Source organism: Corvus kubaryi, unplaced genomic scaffold, assembly GCF_017639235.1.
Source record: "Corvus kubaryi isolate FWS band 111438036 unplaced genomic scaffold, C.kubaryi_AGA036_p1.0 37249, whole genome shotgun sequence".
Lineage (NCBI taxonomy): Eukaryota > Metazoa > Chordata > Aves > Passeriformes > Corvidae > Corvus > Corvus kubaryi.
The window spans coordinates 361298-378876 of NW_024581072.1; the positions used below are offsets into that span (position 1 = coordinate 361298).

The window sequence follows — 17579 nt, forward strand, 5'->3', positions numbered from 1 at the left end:
CAAAAGAATAAATATATGAACATTTACTCTATTTTTATGACTTAATTACTTACAAAAGAGTTGCTACAGTGTGAGCTTTTATATACCAAAATTCAAAGGAAATTACTGGCTACAGCCATTCAACATACATTTACTAAATATTTATTCTGAAGCACACCTTTCCTCTCAGATTTTATTTGGCATATTTACAATGGCTATGTGCAGACCTATGGTGTACCTCTGTACCTGCATGAGTTTGTTATCAGAACAAATTATAACCACATAATTGTAAATTGCCTGTTCCTTTGAAGTTAAAGAAAGAAAGAAAAAACAAACAAAAAACCAACAAAAAATCCAAACCCAGACACATCCATTTGAAAGAACATAAAACCAACTTGCTCTTGTGTTCTGTATTTTACAAGAAACTCCCCTTAAAGCCTTCTGTGCCTGAAGTCTTGTAACACCGAGATTATGCATGGGATTCAACTTAATACACCTAAGTTTGAAAAGTGCTTTTGGATGTCACAGTATCTGTACAGCTCCTGCACTGACAGCAAGCCCACAGAAGTAATCAGAGCCCCAGCCAGACATTCCAGGGCATAAGGACGCCATGTCTAGGGAACTGAATTCCACATGCTGTCTTCTGCTGGCAAGAACAGCCTTCTAGGAACTGCCTGAAGGGAAAGGTTGCCTTTTGCTTCAAGGTATGAAAACTCAGAAACACTTGGGTCCTTTTGCTACTGTACGCCTTTGTCCTGACAATTAAGATTAACCTAGTTACTAGATGTCTGAATTGAGAATTGTCCAACCAGTTAGCAGGGTACACAGAGAGAAACTTTAACTTTGGCTTGCCTTGCCTCTGTTTGACTCCAGGTGTGGTAGCACTCTAAGACTCATCCAGAAAGAGGTTGGTAGAAATTATACAGAAAATATCAGCTTCCCAATCAAAGCAGCTATCCTTCCCCGATCTTTTCTAAGAGGAAAACTTCTCCATGTTCATTGCTACACTGAGACAGACTTCCACTACAAGAAAAACAGTGGGGAAGTCTGTAATCTAAGATGAATTTACCAGAATTTTTTTCTTCTAATTCCCCTAATATCCACTGAGCACCTCACTCATTCATACACCCTAGAAGAAGTGACTTGAGAGATGTTTTAATTTTTCCTTCTGTTTAGAAGACATGTGAATTCACTGAAATTTCAGATGGAATTGAGATTAAGGCACCTGAGAATGGCTTGATGATTTTGAAGGCAAGAGTTACAGCAATAAAGTCTTGTAGTGTACAGTGAAAATTCAACACATGAAATGTTCAAGCCTGTGAACGCTTTCAGTATTTTTAATTGGTTATAATTCATCTGCTTTCTGCAAGACCTACTTTTATCCCAGCTCTGCTGGGAGAAGTATCACCTACTGACTCTTTACAAGAAACAGAGAGTTAAGACAGATATTTTCCAAAGAACTTTCCCCAGTAAAAACAGGTAAAAAAGTGACCTCATGACAGAAGAGGAGACCTGCACTTAGCATATGTTCTTGGTAAATGCAAACCTTTGGCAAAAGTGTGAAAGAAACATATTTGAAACAGTCAATAAAGCAGATGCCAAGTTCAGCAAAATGTAAAAAACAGTAATGACAAAAAAAAAAAACAGCAAACCCTTACCATACTGATATTTTCAAGAAAAAGTCACACAAATGTTTAGATGGTTGAACTGCTCTATTTTATGCATCTTACAATACAGGTGAACTAGTGACTCAGGCTGAGGGATTTTCCAAACACACCAGTTTCAACGTGCCAAAACAACTATGAGTTTAAAAAGCCACAAAGCATTAACATATTTCTCTATTTCTTGCTGAAACATAAAAATAAACAACCCCTCCCCCAAAAAACAATCACGTGATTCATGACCACACTATGTACTAATAATATAATAGCATAAGAACATTATAAACTACCAACAGAATTTTCCTAAAACTAGCTTAAAAATTAGTACAACCAGATAGATTTCAATAGTATGTTTTTAAGAAAAACACATCTCAAACACAAGAAGATGTATCCAAATAATTTTCATTTCAATTACCTGGCATGAAAAACCAAGTATGTCCTGCACCTACGTAATTTACTAGATCAGAATATTCTTTCACATTGTTCATCTCCAGTTTTAGTTTTATGTTTTACCACATTAGAAAATGAATCACTAATAATTTACTTTGATTTTACTCTTTTTTATTACGAAGACTTTGGGGAACAGTCAGCAGATGCAGAGAATTGAGAACAGTTTAATTTACTGTCCCTTGAAAGAACCTGAAAACAAAGGAGACATCAAAAGATGCATTGGACCAAGTCATCAAAATTTGCTACCATTCCATATACTAAAAGACTGGATATTTTACAAAGCAGCCAGACCTTTCTTTGTTCCATGCAGGGAAATCATATAGTTAGAAGTCTGATAAAATAAATACCACAAAACAGAGGAATATGCAGTAGCTACTGCCCTTTATACAAGTCTCCATTGAAAATACTGGTTTTAGCAAGGGTCAATGAGAAAGCTCCTATTTTTTTGTCCCATTTTGCCATTTTTTTAACTTAAAAAATGCATTTCCTATTAAATTCCAGAAAAACAAGTAGCCTTCAAAATGGACTTCATAAATTCTCTTCAAGAACTACAGAGGTGTACAATAATACTTCTTTGGACATTACAACAAGATGTTTGGCCCCTCTACAGAGTTCAGGTACACCGTATAAAGGTGGAATTGTCAAAGATACTCCACTTTAACATAAAAGTTCCTGCTAAAAAAGATCTCTAGTGTTTTTCCATCCTCAAATGCTGTTAAGACATTTAAGCAAGACTCAAGAGAAAATGATACTAGAAATAAAAACAGCCATTCACTTACACCACCCTTCCAAGGCACTATGAAGAAGGGACATGTTTTCAATTGTCATTGCTCAGCCTTGGAAGTTCAGGCCACAAGTTTCATCTGAAACTAAAACTTCAGAAAAACCACTACTAATCATGAAACCTGAGACCAAAAAAATGGCAACTCTTTCCATGTTTGCAACAGCACCGACAGCAGATCAGCACTATGCTCTGCTGTAAGTTCCATCAGAAATTTAGTATTTCAAATATCACAAGAAGTACCCAAACTCAGAAGCTCCTCAGCTATATTAAATTATACCTCAGAATCCCTCAAAAAGACAAAAAAATCACCCCATAACAAAAACAAACCAACCAAACAAAAACATCCCATAAAAACCTTTTTCATTATTAAGCTTTAATCTGTGCCTAAAGAACAGTTTTGTACAAGTACAGAAAAGCTTGTCCCCATATATACCCAAGAGTAGGGTTTACTACTTGCAGTGATGATGCCTGATACTTTAATCAGAGCCAGCTTACTGCTATAGGCAAAATTTAATTTTTCAAGATCGTGGATTAAGGGACAGGATGCTGTGCAGCTTGTACCATGGGGAATGGTAAATGAGGAACAAGAGAAATATTCAGATCTAAAGTAAAGTAAAAGGCTCAGAGCTAGGATGCACACAGAGTGGGGGGGATCCCTGTAGAGCTGGGTTTGATGCTTCTCTACAGCAGAAACATAAAAATTGAACATAGCAGCAGCATTGCTAGGAACAGCCAGCTGTGTCACTGTGCATCAAGAACTGTTTTCTGACCATTGAACCCTTCTCCCTCAATGGCAGCAGCAAGCTTTTCTCTCCAGGGCTCTGCCTCATGCAAAATAGGAAAGGGCTAACAGCTATTTCGCTCTCCAGAGCAACCCACTGCCGCAAGCGACTGCTTGCCGTGCCTGTGGCAAAAGACAATCCTGATTTCAACAAAAACATTGTAGAGTTGGGGATGAGAACAAACCTGAAACACCAGCAAGTTCAAATTACTAAGCTTCTTTTTATTTAACAACAGTAATATTAGAATGTGCTTTTTCAAAAAATTATTTATCATCTATAGATGCTGAATTTCTGTACTTTTTCAGAGGTAACCAGACTAATTCTCAGATACATTGTAGTTTAATGTGGGGTAAAACCACCATTTCAATCAGTTCTCTCTCCAATATTTACTAATTATACGTATTTACCTTTTGATTAAGTTTCTGGTTTGTTTTCATTAAAGTCAGACTCTTCTACATGATCAAAACCAAGAAACATTATATTGAACAGAAATCCTGTAATTGATCACCTGGTAGGGTGACCACGACTATTTCCAGACACTTCCTCAGCCTCTGTTAAACCAGTGACAGATTGCAGTTATTAACAGGTCAGTGAATAAATTAATTCCAGGGCACTGAAAATGATGCTCATGAAATGAAAAGTGGCCTTGCTGACATTGCATCACTATTTCTAGACAGTGTGCTTGAACACCAAATAAATCTCACAACTTGGATGAGTGCCAAAAACTAGTGACCTAGTTTCATTAGTGTGGGAAAAGGCTAGCAATTGGTCCTAAGAGAGCAGATTATCAAAATAACTTCACACAAAAACATTCCATAAAGAATTTTCTTTAAATCAGACATTTTCCAATCTAACAAGTCACTGAAAATACTCTCTTCCTTGAAATCAGTCTGAGATCCATTAAATTCTAAAGTTAAAATGCACTTATATTACTCATGTTAACATCCCTATACATTTCAGTTAAATAGAATAAATATTATCTTCTTTCCATCTCATTATCTCTTTCCATCTCATTCATAATAATTTAATACTGTTTTAAATCAAAACAGCTTTTGCATTTTCAGTGAAAAATGTAACACTTCAGGCTTAAACAAAAAGTTTTACTAATAAAAGTAAGTCTATTTTTAAGCACACAGTAATCTGCTCAGTAATCTTCCTTGATTAAAAATTCCTTGGCTTCTCTTCAAAAAACACACTGAGTATAGATGAGCTCAACAGCTGTCAACATAATTTTTAGGAACTTACCAAGTATTGTTGCGTCTATACTAGCCCCCATTTATACACTCCAGCTGGTCCACCAGAGCCCCACTCCCAATCCTTCGCCTCCAGTAACATCTATATTGAGATGAAGACATTTTGAAGAGGGAATCTTAATAACAACACAAAGACACTTCATCTTCTTTTCAACTTTCCAAAGCCTGTTGCTTTCTGTAAATTGCTTTCCATTCACTAATCCAGCAAAGTGCAGAAGGTAAACTGAAATACTGTAAGAAAACTATTATAGCATTGGTAAAAATCCCAGAACATTCTTTCATAAGTCAGACTTGAACATGACATAACTAATGCAATTCAATTAATTTCACCCAGCAATCCTGGTTACTGCTTACAAGTCCTTACTAACACGTGCCAATGACAAAACTGCAACTGTTCTCTGTGTGCTATGCGCAGTGACGATCACTTGTGCAATGACTTACACAAAAGGTCTAGAATTTAAAAGGATGAAAAAATCCCTGATCGTTTAATCTCCTCAAAATGTTGGGTTTTCTTTTATCCTCTGAATTCCCTCTGGATTCATGGCTACCAAAAAAATTCTAAAGGATGATCATAGCTTTTGTAGGCTTTACGGTGGCAAACACTCGTGTCAATGGAAATTTTAAGCAAATAATGTCATAAAGACTGGTGACTAAGTTTGGAAGGACATACCCATCATTTAAATTTCAAAAGTGCTGTGGGAGTATATGGGAAAAAATAAACAGAAAAGAAACTCTATACTAATTACTTTCTCCCTAATAAACCATTTAAGAGAATCAATAGAAAGTTTTAGCATCTTATTTCTTTCTCCTGAGTTATTAAAAACTTTTAAAAGTCCTTATGTTTGTATCTCCAACCTGTCTTGTTTATCTATCAGTAATCTCCTGATCAGGGTGCATATTTTTGCACTCCTTTTTGTCTCCTACACCTTCTGTCTCTGTGTTCATGCACAATCTCTTTGTAGACTACCATCCCAACTACATGTACAGGCTGCGGCAGTATCATAACCAGGTGCTGTCAACTGTATACTTAACAAAGGGCAGGCATGGGCATAGGGGGATGCAACACAGAAGCTGAGCCACTTTAAACCACTTAAAAGTGGCTTATGAGCTGTTTGATTCCAATTTATGAAGGTTGCTAATCTCACCCATGAAAATCATGCAAGTCTACTACACATACTTTTATCTCACAACTAAAATGCACATTTGGTCACCACTTTTACATGACTTCTGAAAACTACCAAGTGATATGTAACATGATCAGCTACATGGGTTTGCATCCAGTGTCTCATCTTCACCATCTTGTACTAAATGGTGTCTATCGCTGTGCAGATTAACAAGCTTCTTAACACTACAAGGAGTATTTTCATCACCCTTCTTACACATCTCATTTAGTGACAAACCAAGAACTAAAATAAGGAGTCTATGTTTCTTGGGCTGTCAATGCAGAGAGAGTGGATAGGAACTAAGTCTTTCAAAATTGCTTAGATGGTATGAATAATCTTCTTTATTCCTTTTATTTTGTTGTGTTCCACTGCCCTGCTATGTTTTTCGTGCATATAGACTGGTAGTTTGGTAATAATATACTTCTGCTTGATTATATACTAAAAGGTAAAATTAGATTTTTTTCCCCACCACCTCAAGGTATTAGAAAATAAATTCCCAGCCCAGACTGAGTTGCTTATGCATTTTCATCTTCATTCTTCATTGATTCTTTAAGGTTAATAATTTTCTGTATTTCACCTGCCTATTTTCTCTGCCTCTCCTAAAACTCCTAAAGAGTTCTTTCTCCTTACCCCTTCTGCTACCGTAGAGATAGGAAGAAGAGAGAAAAAGCTGCATTAGTTTGTCAAATAAAGTAAGTGAAGCTGCAGGAAGAAAGGACACTACTGAGACAATATTTAGTCTCTGACAATGAGCTGAAGTAGAAATGAGGCTCTTTAATAGAGGAGCTTGGAAAGTTAGTCAGAAAAGGTAGAGAACCTTAAAATTCAGAAATGCTGACTATGGAAGAAGCTGAGCCTCCTCATTAGAAATGTAAGCTCAGGATTTTTGTTTCAGCCCCTAGGCCAACAGAAGGAGTTAAGTCCTTAATTTGTCCAATATTTATTTCCAAAATGCAAATTTTTTTTAATTTAAAAAAAGAACAAAACAACCAAACCGCCAATTTTTAACAGAAAATTTCATGGAATTCTGTTTTCCATATCCAGAAAATTTTTATTTTTCTCAGGCCCTATTTTTCCCCAGAAACACCAGCTATTATTACTTGTTTTTGCATAAGCTTAGAAATAAGATATTGAAAGAATAAAAAAACTTCACATGAAAGTGTGCCATTGGAAGTTTCTATTATGATTTTCAGTGGACAAGAGCGCTTGAGATAGACACTAGGTTTTGGTTTCAGGACATGTTTGAAAAACAAAAGGGTCGTCTTTTACAAAGTAAAAAAGGGTGGTCTTGTACAAATGCTTTGTACAACTTTTTAAAGTAAGTCCAAACTTTGTGCAAGGGGAAAATCATTTCATCAAAGGCATTCATGAACTCTGATAGATCCATATGAGTGAATAGAAAACTCGTTTAACTGATTAGGTGCAAGTCTGTACGCTGATAACTTTTTTATTTTAACTGGCTTTGAAGAAATATGAAGTTCCTTACCTAGAAGCATGTTAGATCATTCTTTTCTCTACTTATTTTATTCTTTTCACGTCCTCTTCCCTTGAGCACCCCAAGTGCTCAATAACCTACTTTGCATCTATGTTATGAAACCTAATGGGAATTCTATTCATATTGTTACAGTTGGCCTAGACCATAATTTCTATTCAGGTTCATAATATTCTAAATATGTGGTGAGAAAAACCAAGCTGCAAAAACAAAGTTTGGGTTTGCTTTCTTTTCAAAGCTTCACTCCACAGTTCCCCACAGTACCGAGATTGTCTGGAAAAGATACAAATGTGACAGTACAACCCATGCTCACTGAAATGGTACCTGAATGGGGCTTAAGTCTACATTATTTAAGGAGGATGGAAGACCAAACAACTTGTTGCATTTTTTTCATTTTTTCTGGCTGTCATTCAAAAATGAGCAATCCATCAATCTCACAAAACGATTTTCCAACTCACAAAAGCTTTCTTATATACCCATGATAATTAGAAAAGCCATTCATAACATTGCTCAATTCATTGTAACAATGACTTTTAATAAAAACAGTATTCCAAAATTCAATCTTGATATAAAGAACAATGGTTTTATTCTCCCAAGACATGACAAAAATCTAAGGAACATTCAATCATTGGTAAGGTAAGATTTGATTTCTCCATTGGAATATCATACTGATCTCAGAACTTCTATACCTTGCATTCCAAGATCAAGAAAATTTCCCGTCTCTGCTCTTGCACTTCCTCTAATGCTCACCTTGGCTTCTGGGGCTTTCTTTTGTCCTTGTTTTACTTCCTTCTTCCTCTGCAGCATCAGGGGACAAACCTTAACTAAACACAGTATATTGCACATGCAGTGCTGCTACTTAAGATACTGAAATTTCTCAAATGCCTGACTGTTAATTCTGCTTTGTAAACAGGACATCTCCAAATTTAGGTCAGGAAGAAATGTCCTGCAATCTCTGCTAGCAGAATAAACCAGAATGTCAGAAGTGGTCCATTTCTTACACTGAATTTGACATTTCAAATACTATTCTAAACAACTCCAGTCATCTAGGACACACATGATAGCCTTGGATACCTCCTTTTTCTGTAGGAAGTACTAGTTGAGTTTTTAATATGGATTTGGAAATGGCTGAGTTCTTAATATGGATTTGTTCTATGGCTAGCAAGCAAGGGGAAAAGGTTGCTCTGAGGATCCCTCTGCAAAGTTAAGTATTGGAGACACCTGTATCATGAAGGTACAGGGGATAGTTCAGATGACATGGAGCTCTATTATCTCCTTTGTTGGATGCTGCTACTACTTGGGAAGTATTCTATTTATAAAAATGAAATAATTTTGTATATAAAATTTGCAAGACATCAGTTTTATGTATGGAGCTTTTGCAGTGTTACTATTGCAAGAAATTTTGCAGTTTTACCTCAACATCACCATTACAACTGATCCCAAAGCCAGGGACAAAATGAGTCACTTGATGAATATCAGCTTGTTTTTATTTGAGAAAAGGAAACTCTAAGAACCACAATTCTCTTTAGCTTACGGAAGCAGAACAAATTTACTGCCCCTCTAGAAATATTCTATATATTGTGTTTAATTACTTTGAAGAAAACATGGATGTTAAGACATCTGTTTTCAATGCTATTACCAATTTTGTATTTCAGGCCATTTATTAAATACAACACACAAAACAAATATTAAAAAAATTAATTGCAACTAGAGGTATTGAGACTTCAGATGAGTGAAGAAAAATAGATAAATATTGTTAGAGTAACTAATTTAGGGTAACTAATTTATCAGATCATAATAGAATTGTTAAATGCTCAATAGTCACTATTGGACCACAGTGAAAAAAAATTAAAAGCTTCTCTTAATTGTAAGTCAAGAAGAAGAATATGCATCTTCTTGGTTGTTCCACGGTAAAAAAATTTAAGGCACAGTATTGATGAAATGCTGAAGATGCTGATTCAGGAGCTTATTTAAAACTGTCTTCTACTAGTATTTAATTTGTGCACTTTACAGTATTAAAAATAGGAAAAGTAATAGAAGTCACAAGAGACATTACAGGCTAACTGAAAAAAATCCCCAGACTCAGACCTAACTCTTCACTTCACGTTTTTTTCCCAATCAGTCAGTCAATTGTCACAGGACTAAGAGCCGAACTTTAAAAATTTAAGAAGACTCCTATATAGGTTTCCTTACGTAATTTAAAAAAAAAAAGAGTGTATGTAAAACCTCGGGATACTATATGAAAAAATTAAAGACGGAGAAAAGAATAGGCTAGTGAAGGTAGGAATAAAGATGGGCAAAAGAAAGGTACAGTATTACCCAGGTAGGATATATAAAGTCATACCAAATAAGCAGATTTTTCATTCCAAGTATGTCTGTGATGATACACTGTCAAGAAGCACCTATATGCATGAAAACCACACTAAATGTGGAGAAGCTTTCAAGTTCTACTTCAGACACTACCACAAACAGTAACACTCTTAACTTTTTCAGCATTTGTCAAATGCTATTCCTATTACCGGTGAAACTGAAATATAGAATTCTAAAGAATATCCTAGCAGTCCATTGTAATGTGCATTGGATTTCAACTTGAAATGTCTGATGTTCAATTTAACCTTTACACTTGGCTGAATTGGACAACTACTGCTGCTAACAAGAACACATTCTGTGTGAGTTTTTCACATTTGGAAATTCCCTTGACATCTTTCTCATCCAAAATAGAAATTTTTTTTCAGTTTTAAAACAAATACTGCAACAGAGACCATGAGGATGTTTTTAAAAGCAGAGAATTAATACTTTCATAGTAAGGAAAATACACTATGATTACCTAAATCCACTTTTCATTCTTACACTGGTTTTCTTCCTATGCAAAAAAACCCTAATATTTCAGCGTTCCTATCTCTTATTTTATAGTCTTGTTATCTGCAAGCACTATAATTTCTTCAAATACAATTTAAGTCTAGAAAAACCATCAAAACAATACTGTTACCAAAGTAAGGGGAGAACACAGAAATGCTGTAATTTAATCTCTCCATTTTTCTATATTTTAAAGACAAAACCAGTCCAGTCTCATACATCTTGAAGCTTCAGCTTCACCTTTGGAAAAACAGCTCAAAGCAACTTTTAGATGTAGAAAGAATATACAGCTTATATACAAAGACTTTCTTAGAAACTTAACAGTTTCTTTTTGCTTCCTTTCTTTTTTTTAGAAGTCTTCTTCATAAAATATACTTTTCAACTGAATGCTCTCAAGGAAAGCATGATCCCAGGATTTATGCGCTTGCTTTTTATTTTAATATTAAACAGTGGAAAACAGTTTGGTAATGAAGTAGTGGGATTTCTGGGAGGAACATGGAAGAATAAAGGGAAAATGATGATGAAATTAACAAAGCCTTGCTAATTAAAATGTCTTTATAAACAAAACAAACCAAAAAAAGAGTGGCAGCCTGCACGTATTGGCCTATATGCAGGCCAATAGACACAGTTTTTATCTAGCAAGATCAAATTACCTGCTTACACAAGCGTATTAATTTCAATGGAGTTCTATTTTTTTTTTTGGTGGAAGCGTAATTGTTTATGTATACCAATACCTCTACCTTACACCTAAATCTTTTGTGGAAATAAATTGCATAAAGAAAATGCAAATTATCTTTTATATTTATCCCTGTCTTTTCCACTTCTTGCTATCACAGAATACTCGCCCTTGTGCAACTAATATATCTCATTCTGTTAACAGAGTAGAAAGTTTATGTAGATTGTTTACAAGCATTTTATGTTCTCACAACAGATCTAATACTGAGTGGTATATATATATATGATACTAACAAATAAAAGCAGATCTGCCAGCAACGTATCATCTATCAATTCCAGGCTTAATATGACATCCATTGTGAGAATCTAGAGATAAACAACCGAATTACACCATGAAGTGAGAGAGTTTTAAAAAGTTACAAACCAGAAAAACAAACTACTTCAACAAACAAATGCTCCAAAAAAATTTTTGGCTAAGGAGAAAGTTGTCACTGAAAAACACTTCCTTTGCAAGTTGAGAGACATCAAGAACTACATTTAATTAGTGACAGATATTTGCACTTTTTTAATGTCAGCTTGGGAAACAAAACAAAGAGAACAAACACAATTTTCTTGTGTAAAAAGACTCTTCCCACATTATTTTGAGTTCCTTACAGACACAGGATTACACAGAAAATAAGTTGTTTAAACAGCTTTTTAACTAAGAGATCAAAAAGTAGTAACTCCTTTTAGCAATGAATAGCTTTGAGAAAAGTCACTCTGACTGGTAACAAGCATCTCCTTAAACTGCAAAGCTAATGAAGTCTAGTTTCTCATGAAATCCTGTCTCATACAAACTCATTGCTGTCCACTGAGATGAGTATTCTGACTGAAACATTATCCACAGCTAAGGCATACACAACAACTCCCTCCTGTGCGCTTTCTTTCATGCCCAAGAATAGGTTAGCTCATGCTGAAACCTTTTCATCTGAGGCCAATAAAATTTTCCCTTCATCTGGCCACCTACTTTTAATAAAATTCTAGGGACTGTTTGTTTTTGCAACCTCTACCCTGTAAACCACAAATTATACCACAACAGGCTAACAGACACCAAGTTCACAGTGAAGAAACATGAAGAAGAGAGGGGATGAACATACCCATACACACTCTGAAATACAACACAGCAAAAAGAAACAGTCTAAGAGATTCCTGGACTATGTGGAAGATAATTTCCTGACAGAGCTGGTGAGTGAGCCAAGAGGCCAGGTGCCCTACTGCTATTTGTGAACAGAAGGATGATGTGATGCTCAGAAGCCATCTAGGGTACAGGCAACCATGAAATGATAGTTTTCGGTTCTCAGAGCAGTAAGGAAGGGGGTCAGCAGAACTGCCACCTCAGACTTCCAGAAGACAGACTTCTGTTTGTTTAGGAGACTAGTTGATACAATCCTTTAGGAGGCAGTCCAGAAGGGCCAAGGCTCGCAGGAAGGCTGGACATTCTTCAAGAAAAAAATCCTAAAGGCAGAGGAGCAGACCATCCCTCGGTGGCAAAAGAAGAGTCAGTGGGAAAGAAGACCAGCCTGACTGAGCAGAGTGTTTTGCTGGAACTCCATAAAAAACGCAGAAATACTTAGGAGACAACCCCATGCAATGCTTCAGGCTTAAGGCAGAGTGGCTGGAAAGATGCCTAGCAGAAAAGGACCTGGGGGTGCTGGCTGACAACAGCTGAACATGCTGTGCCCAGGTGGCTAAGGAGGCCAATGGCATCTTGGCCTGTATCAGCAATAGTCTGACCAGCAGGACCAGGGCAGTGATTGTTCCTCTGTACTCAGCACTGGTGAGGCCACACCTCGAATCCTGTGTCCAGTTCTGGATCCCTACAAAAAGACATTAAAGTGCTGGAGCATGTCCAGAGAAGGGCAATAGAGCCAGTAAAGGGAGCACAAGTCCTGTGAGGAACTGCTGAAGGAGCTGGGATTGTTAAGCCTGGAGAAAATGAGGCTCAAGGGAGATGTTATTGCTCCTTACAACCGCCTGAAAGGAAGTTGGGGTCAATCTCTTTTACCAAGTAACAAATACTTCAAGTTGTGCCAAGGTAGGTTTACACTGGATATCAGGAAAAATTTCTTCACGGAAGGGTTGTCAAGCACTGGAACAGGCTGTCCAGGGAAGTGGTTGAGTTACATGTAGATGTGGCACTTAGCGACATGGTTTAGTGATGAACTTGGCAGTCCTTACTTGACTGTTGGACTTTATGAGCTGAAAGGTCTTTTCCATCCTAAATGATTTTATGACACGTTTTCCGTGTTGGCATAGGACCACTTGTGCAATGATGACTGGCAGACTCACCTTATAAAACAAAAATCATCAGTAATATTTCTACTCAAGTGACTTTCCCATCACTAAGTTACCACGCTTTCCTCTCTGTTGCACATTTACACTAGTTCTCTTAATCTTGACTTCCTTACTAGAAAGTGGGATGTACTTAAGAGGAAAACCAGAAAGATTTTCTACTTTTCCTAGTTCACATTCTAGCAGTTAAGCTTCTTCCACAATGCAGAAAACTGGGTTTAGATTCCCAAATGCAGAAGAATAATCCTGCTCCCTCACAACGCGAACAGCAGGTCTGTGAACACAGCTATTGTATAAAAGGAGGCACTGCTGTCACCCCGCTTGGTCTTGCTATGCTGTCTGCCATGGATGAATTTTCTGAGGAGATTCAACTTGCTACAATACAGCATACTCTATAAATGCCTACTTGGTCAAGACCCTCAGCAGACTTAGAAGGAACAATTCATTTTGGTTAGCTCAACTAACTGCTGCTCAAACTTAGCCTTTAGACAGTTGCCGTACATCTGTGCGTATTCAAAAGCAAAATTTCTTGCACCTGGGGAATCTGTGTTAATACTGTTTGGTCAATAGACAGCATCTCACTGGGTCTTTTGACAACCACATTTCATTAAGAATGGAATAAACCATAACATACAACAAGGTCCAAAACCTAACAGTTGATATACCCTGGATCTATATTTTAATACTATTAAATTCTAACATTCTTCTAACACAGCTCTTTGATTATAACTTTCTGGGGTTTTAAAAAAGCAAACCCTCACAGTACAAATAAGTTTTTCATAAAGCCTCAAACACCCACATTAATTATCACCCAAGTTACAATTTTACATTTATCACATACTCCTGGCAGCTGACAGAGCAGAATAAAAACAGTGGTTTGCCATGTTATAGTTCAAAGAAGCAACTCAGTTTGTCAGCAGATTTCAGGTGTACTAGATGGCATGAGAAATCTATGTAGGCCTCTTAAGAGCTACAGCTCACTCACTTCAGCTCCACTCCCCAGTTCTGTTTTGGCTCAGAGCGGCTTGAAATAAACTCAGAAAATACTCCATTAACCCATGAAGCTATGGTTCAAGTGCGTACATCTGTCTTCCCTACTTAAATGATGTATGCAAAATTCCTTCACTCATTCTTCACTTTCTGATGACAAAAAACCTCATCAGTTACTATTTGGATGACAAGAAGCAAAAAGGGCTGAAACATTGTCACTGCTCAACAGGACTGGTCCAAGTACAGGCTGATCAGGAAAAAGTTGTGATTAGCTCAAATACATTCAACAAAAATAGTTGTCAGAAAGGCTGATAGGAATAGGGGAAAAAAATCATCACTGAACATACCCCAAACTGTTGTAAATTGAAAAGTCAGTGTAACAAGATTAAATCTGTCATATTTTCAAGGAGCTGAAGACATGCACCCGAACAATTATTTTAAGAGGAGACGAAAAAAAAAGGATTTTTCAAACCTCAGTCTTTGAATAGCAGTAAAATATTCTGAAAGAAACTTATAATGAGCCACTTAACTAGCATTTTAATGTAAGAGCACACAAGTTTGAAATATCTATAATTAACTGAAGACAAGGAAATGAGACAAAAGATTGAATACTGAGAATATACGGAGAACTTGACCTGAATTTCTTGAACTGCAGAGTATGTTTCCAATACTGTCCTACAGAATTTCTTAGGAAAGGAGGGGATGGGAGAACAAAGAGTTAAAACTGACAAAGATAAACAACACCAATTTCTGCCTTTTTCTTCACTAGGACTTATTGCCAAGGCACATGATTTCATGACAACACCAGTACAAGTAAATACATCTTTAAAATCATCTGCATTATTATCTTTATCTGCCACTAAAAAGAAACCAGGCATCAATCATAACTGTTTTCCTCATGTAAAATGTAGCTCTGACCGCAGAAAGCACTGACTGAAATTACATCTCAACAATAACCATAATAATACAGCAGTTGAAATTGTACAATAATTGTCCAGATTGGTCACAGGATGGGACAGTTTTATACACAAAGTTCATACCACTACTCCCATTATGATTGTTTTTACTGTTTTTTCTGTGTGACCTGCAGTGGTATCCATTAGAATTGGATATAGTGCTTTCAAAACAGGTTCCACCCATTAGAAAGAAAACAGGAGAAAAGAAACAGTATGAAGTTCCCTAGAACTTTCAGAAATTAAAGCAAAAAATCACAAGGATGCACTTTTTTCCAAGTTATTGCCCTTCTCCCAGAGCAGCAAACTTACCTAAGGTAGCAATGATTTATACATAAAATAAAAACAAAAGGTTTTGCAACATCTCCTTGAACATTATTTATTACATAACTTTCATTTACCTTGAGTCTAGGAAAAGCAGGTCAACTGACCTTTCAAACATAAAAGAAGTTTTTGACTCAAAAAATCTTGGCAAGAGAATACATTTTTTCACAGCTACACTTTCAGTTCTTAAACTCTTTACAACCAATAAACAAGAAGCTTGAAACCAGAATTTGAATCCTAAAGTACCAAATGTCATATAAAAGTGGATCTTAATTCAAATAACTGGTTTTGTACACTGACAGTTAATCCTTTATCCTTGCCTGACCCTTAGCAAAATTATATTCACACCTTCAGATCAAGACATAAAATGCCATTTACAGAATCCCTCAATGTTGACTTAGTTAAGGAAAACTTTTTTAAAAATATAATATACAGGTGACCCTCCCTGAAAATAAGAAAAACACTTTTAAATTAATTTTGGTAAATAATACAAGCAATAAGCCATAAAACATGCTATAATTCTTAATAGAAATATAAAAATAGGCAGAAATCCATAAAAAATTCAAAATCTAATACTAAGTATATATGTTACTTAGTTATCTGTTGTAGCAAAAGCAAAACATTCATACCTGCACCTGGAATGATTGCCAACTTTGTTTCAACTAGGCCCATTTTAGCAGAAGAGGCTAAAAAACAGAATGCAAAGGAGTTCTTACTATAATGTAGAGGGAAAAAAAAACAATGAAAAATACGTAATGATGACCTTGAAGTTTACTAATTAAATTTTCTTCACAAAACTAAATAAATCACTTTTTAAAGCATTTGTTTATTTAAAAAACTTCAAATAGATTCTGATCTGCTTTTAGTAAAAGATCCAACTACTTCCATCAAGGTAAATTCAGTACCTTATTAATTTTCACGTAGGAAGTAAGCAAATCTGTGAGTAACAGAGACTTGCTTCCAAATGGAAAGTACTAAAATAGAATGGCTGTTATTGCTTAACATCTTAGAATGGGGTAGAATTCTGTATCTGATTATTTGAATTCTTTAGGTGACAGCATATTCTCTAAGGTCAAATAATTTTATAAATCCTAAGTTACTGGCAATTGCTCAGGACCAAGTTTCCATTTACTTTCCATCAACTTCTTTTACAGTTCTAACAGTTTATTAGCTCAAGGTTCCTCTTTTCAAGAGTTGTTGTCACTTTTATAATTTAATTTCTTGCGTAATAATACATTCACTAGAAACTTTTGTTCTTTCCCTGCACCCTGTTTACATAAAATCATATCTCCATCTAGAGCACTTCAAATGCACAAGAATCAAAAAAAAATGAAAATAATTACATAACCCTTCAGGCAATACTGATAAAATTAGGGTCAGAAGAATCAAATAAACATTTAACAAAACCAGTCCAGCTAATTGGGTTAAGTTGCTTTAAATGAAACATTAGCAAGTACTTAGACAGGTTTCCACTAAAGTCCTTTAAAATAATGGGTTATAAACAATATCAAGTACAATGTAAGTTTTATAAGACTGTTGCCAACAGATGGATTACTCAAGCCAGCTACAACACTAATAATTCTATATTCCACAGCAGGATTCAGACCTACCTGCCACCCGTATATCACAGGCTAACGCAAGTTCTAGGCCACCACCTAAGGCAGTTCCATCTATTGCAGCAATAGTAGGTACAGGCAGATTAGCTGAAAAAGAAAGTACCAATTAACACCAACCTCATAAAGAACATCTCCGGAATGTGATTTCATTACATTTTGCTCGTTGCACAGTCATACTATGGGAATAAAGTTTCATAAAATAAACTGTGACTAAAAACTGATTGATTGATCAGCAACACTTTGGCAAAAAAAATGACTCTCCCTATCCCT

The 17579-nt window shown here is 35.9% G+C and overlaps 1 protein-coding gene across 4 annotated transcripts in view; it reads right to left on the bottom strand.

The window, feature by feature from the left end:
- The window catches only part of AUH (AU RNA binding methylglutaconyl-CoA hydratase), a 110477-nt gene that overhangs the window by 38114 nt on the left and 54784 nt on the right, over positions 1-17579 (bottom strand). For 2 of the 4 annotated variants that reach the window (XM_042023391.1, XM_042023394.1), the window contains exons 5-6: positions 17304-17396; positions 16323-16379 (exon numbers count right to left, since the gene is read on the bottom strand). The exons of 1 other annotated variant lie outside the window; for it this stretch is intronic. In XM_042023391.1, the coding sequence (XP_041879325.1) occupies positions 16323-16379; positions 17304-17396 (150 nt within the window). Of the gene's footprint in view, positions 1-4901; positions 4992-16322; positions 16380-17303; positions 17397-17579 lie in introns of all 4 variants that reach the window. One more of the 4 variants, XM_042023395.1, reaches the window with a different exon arrangement.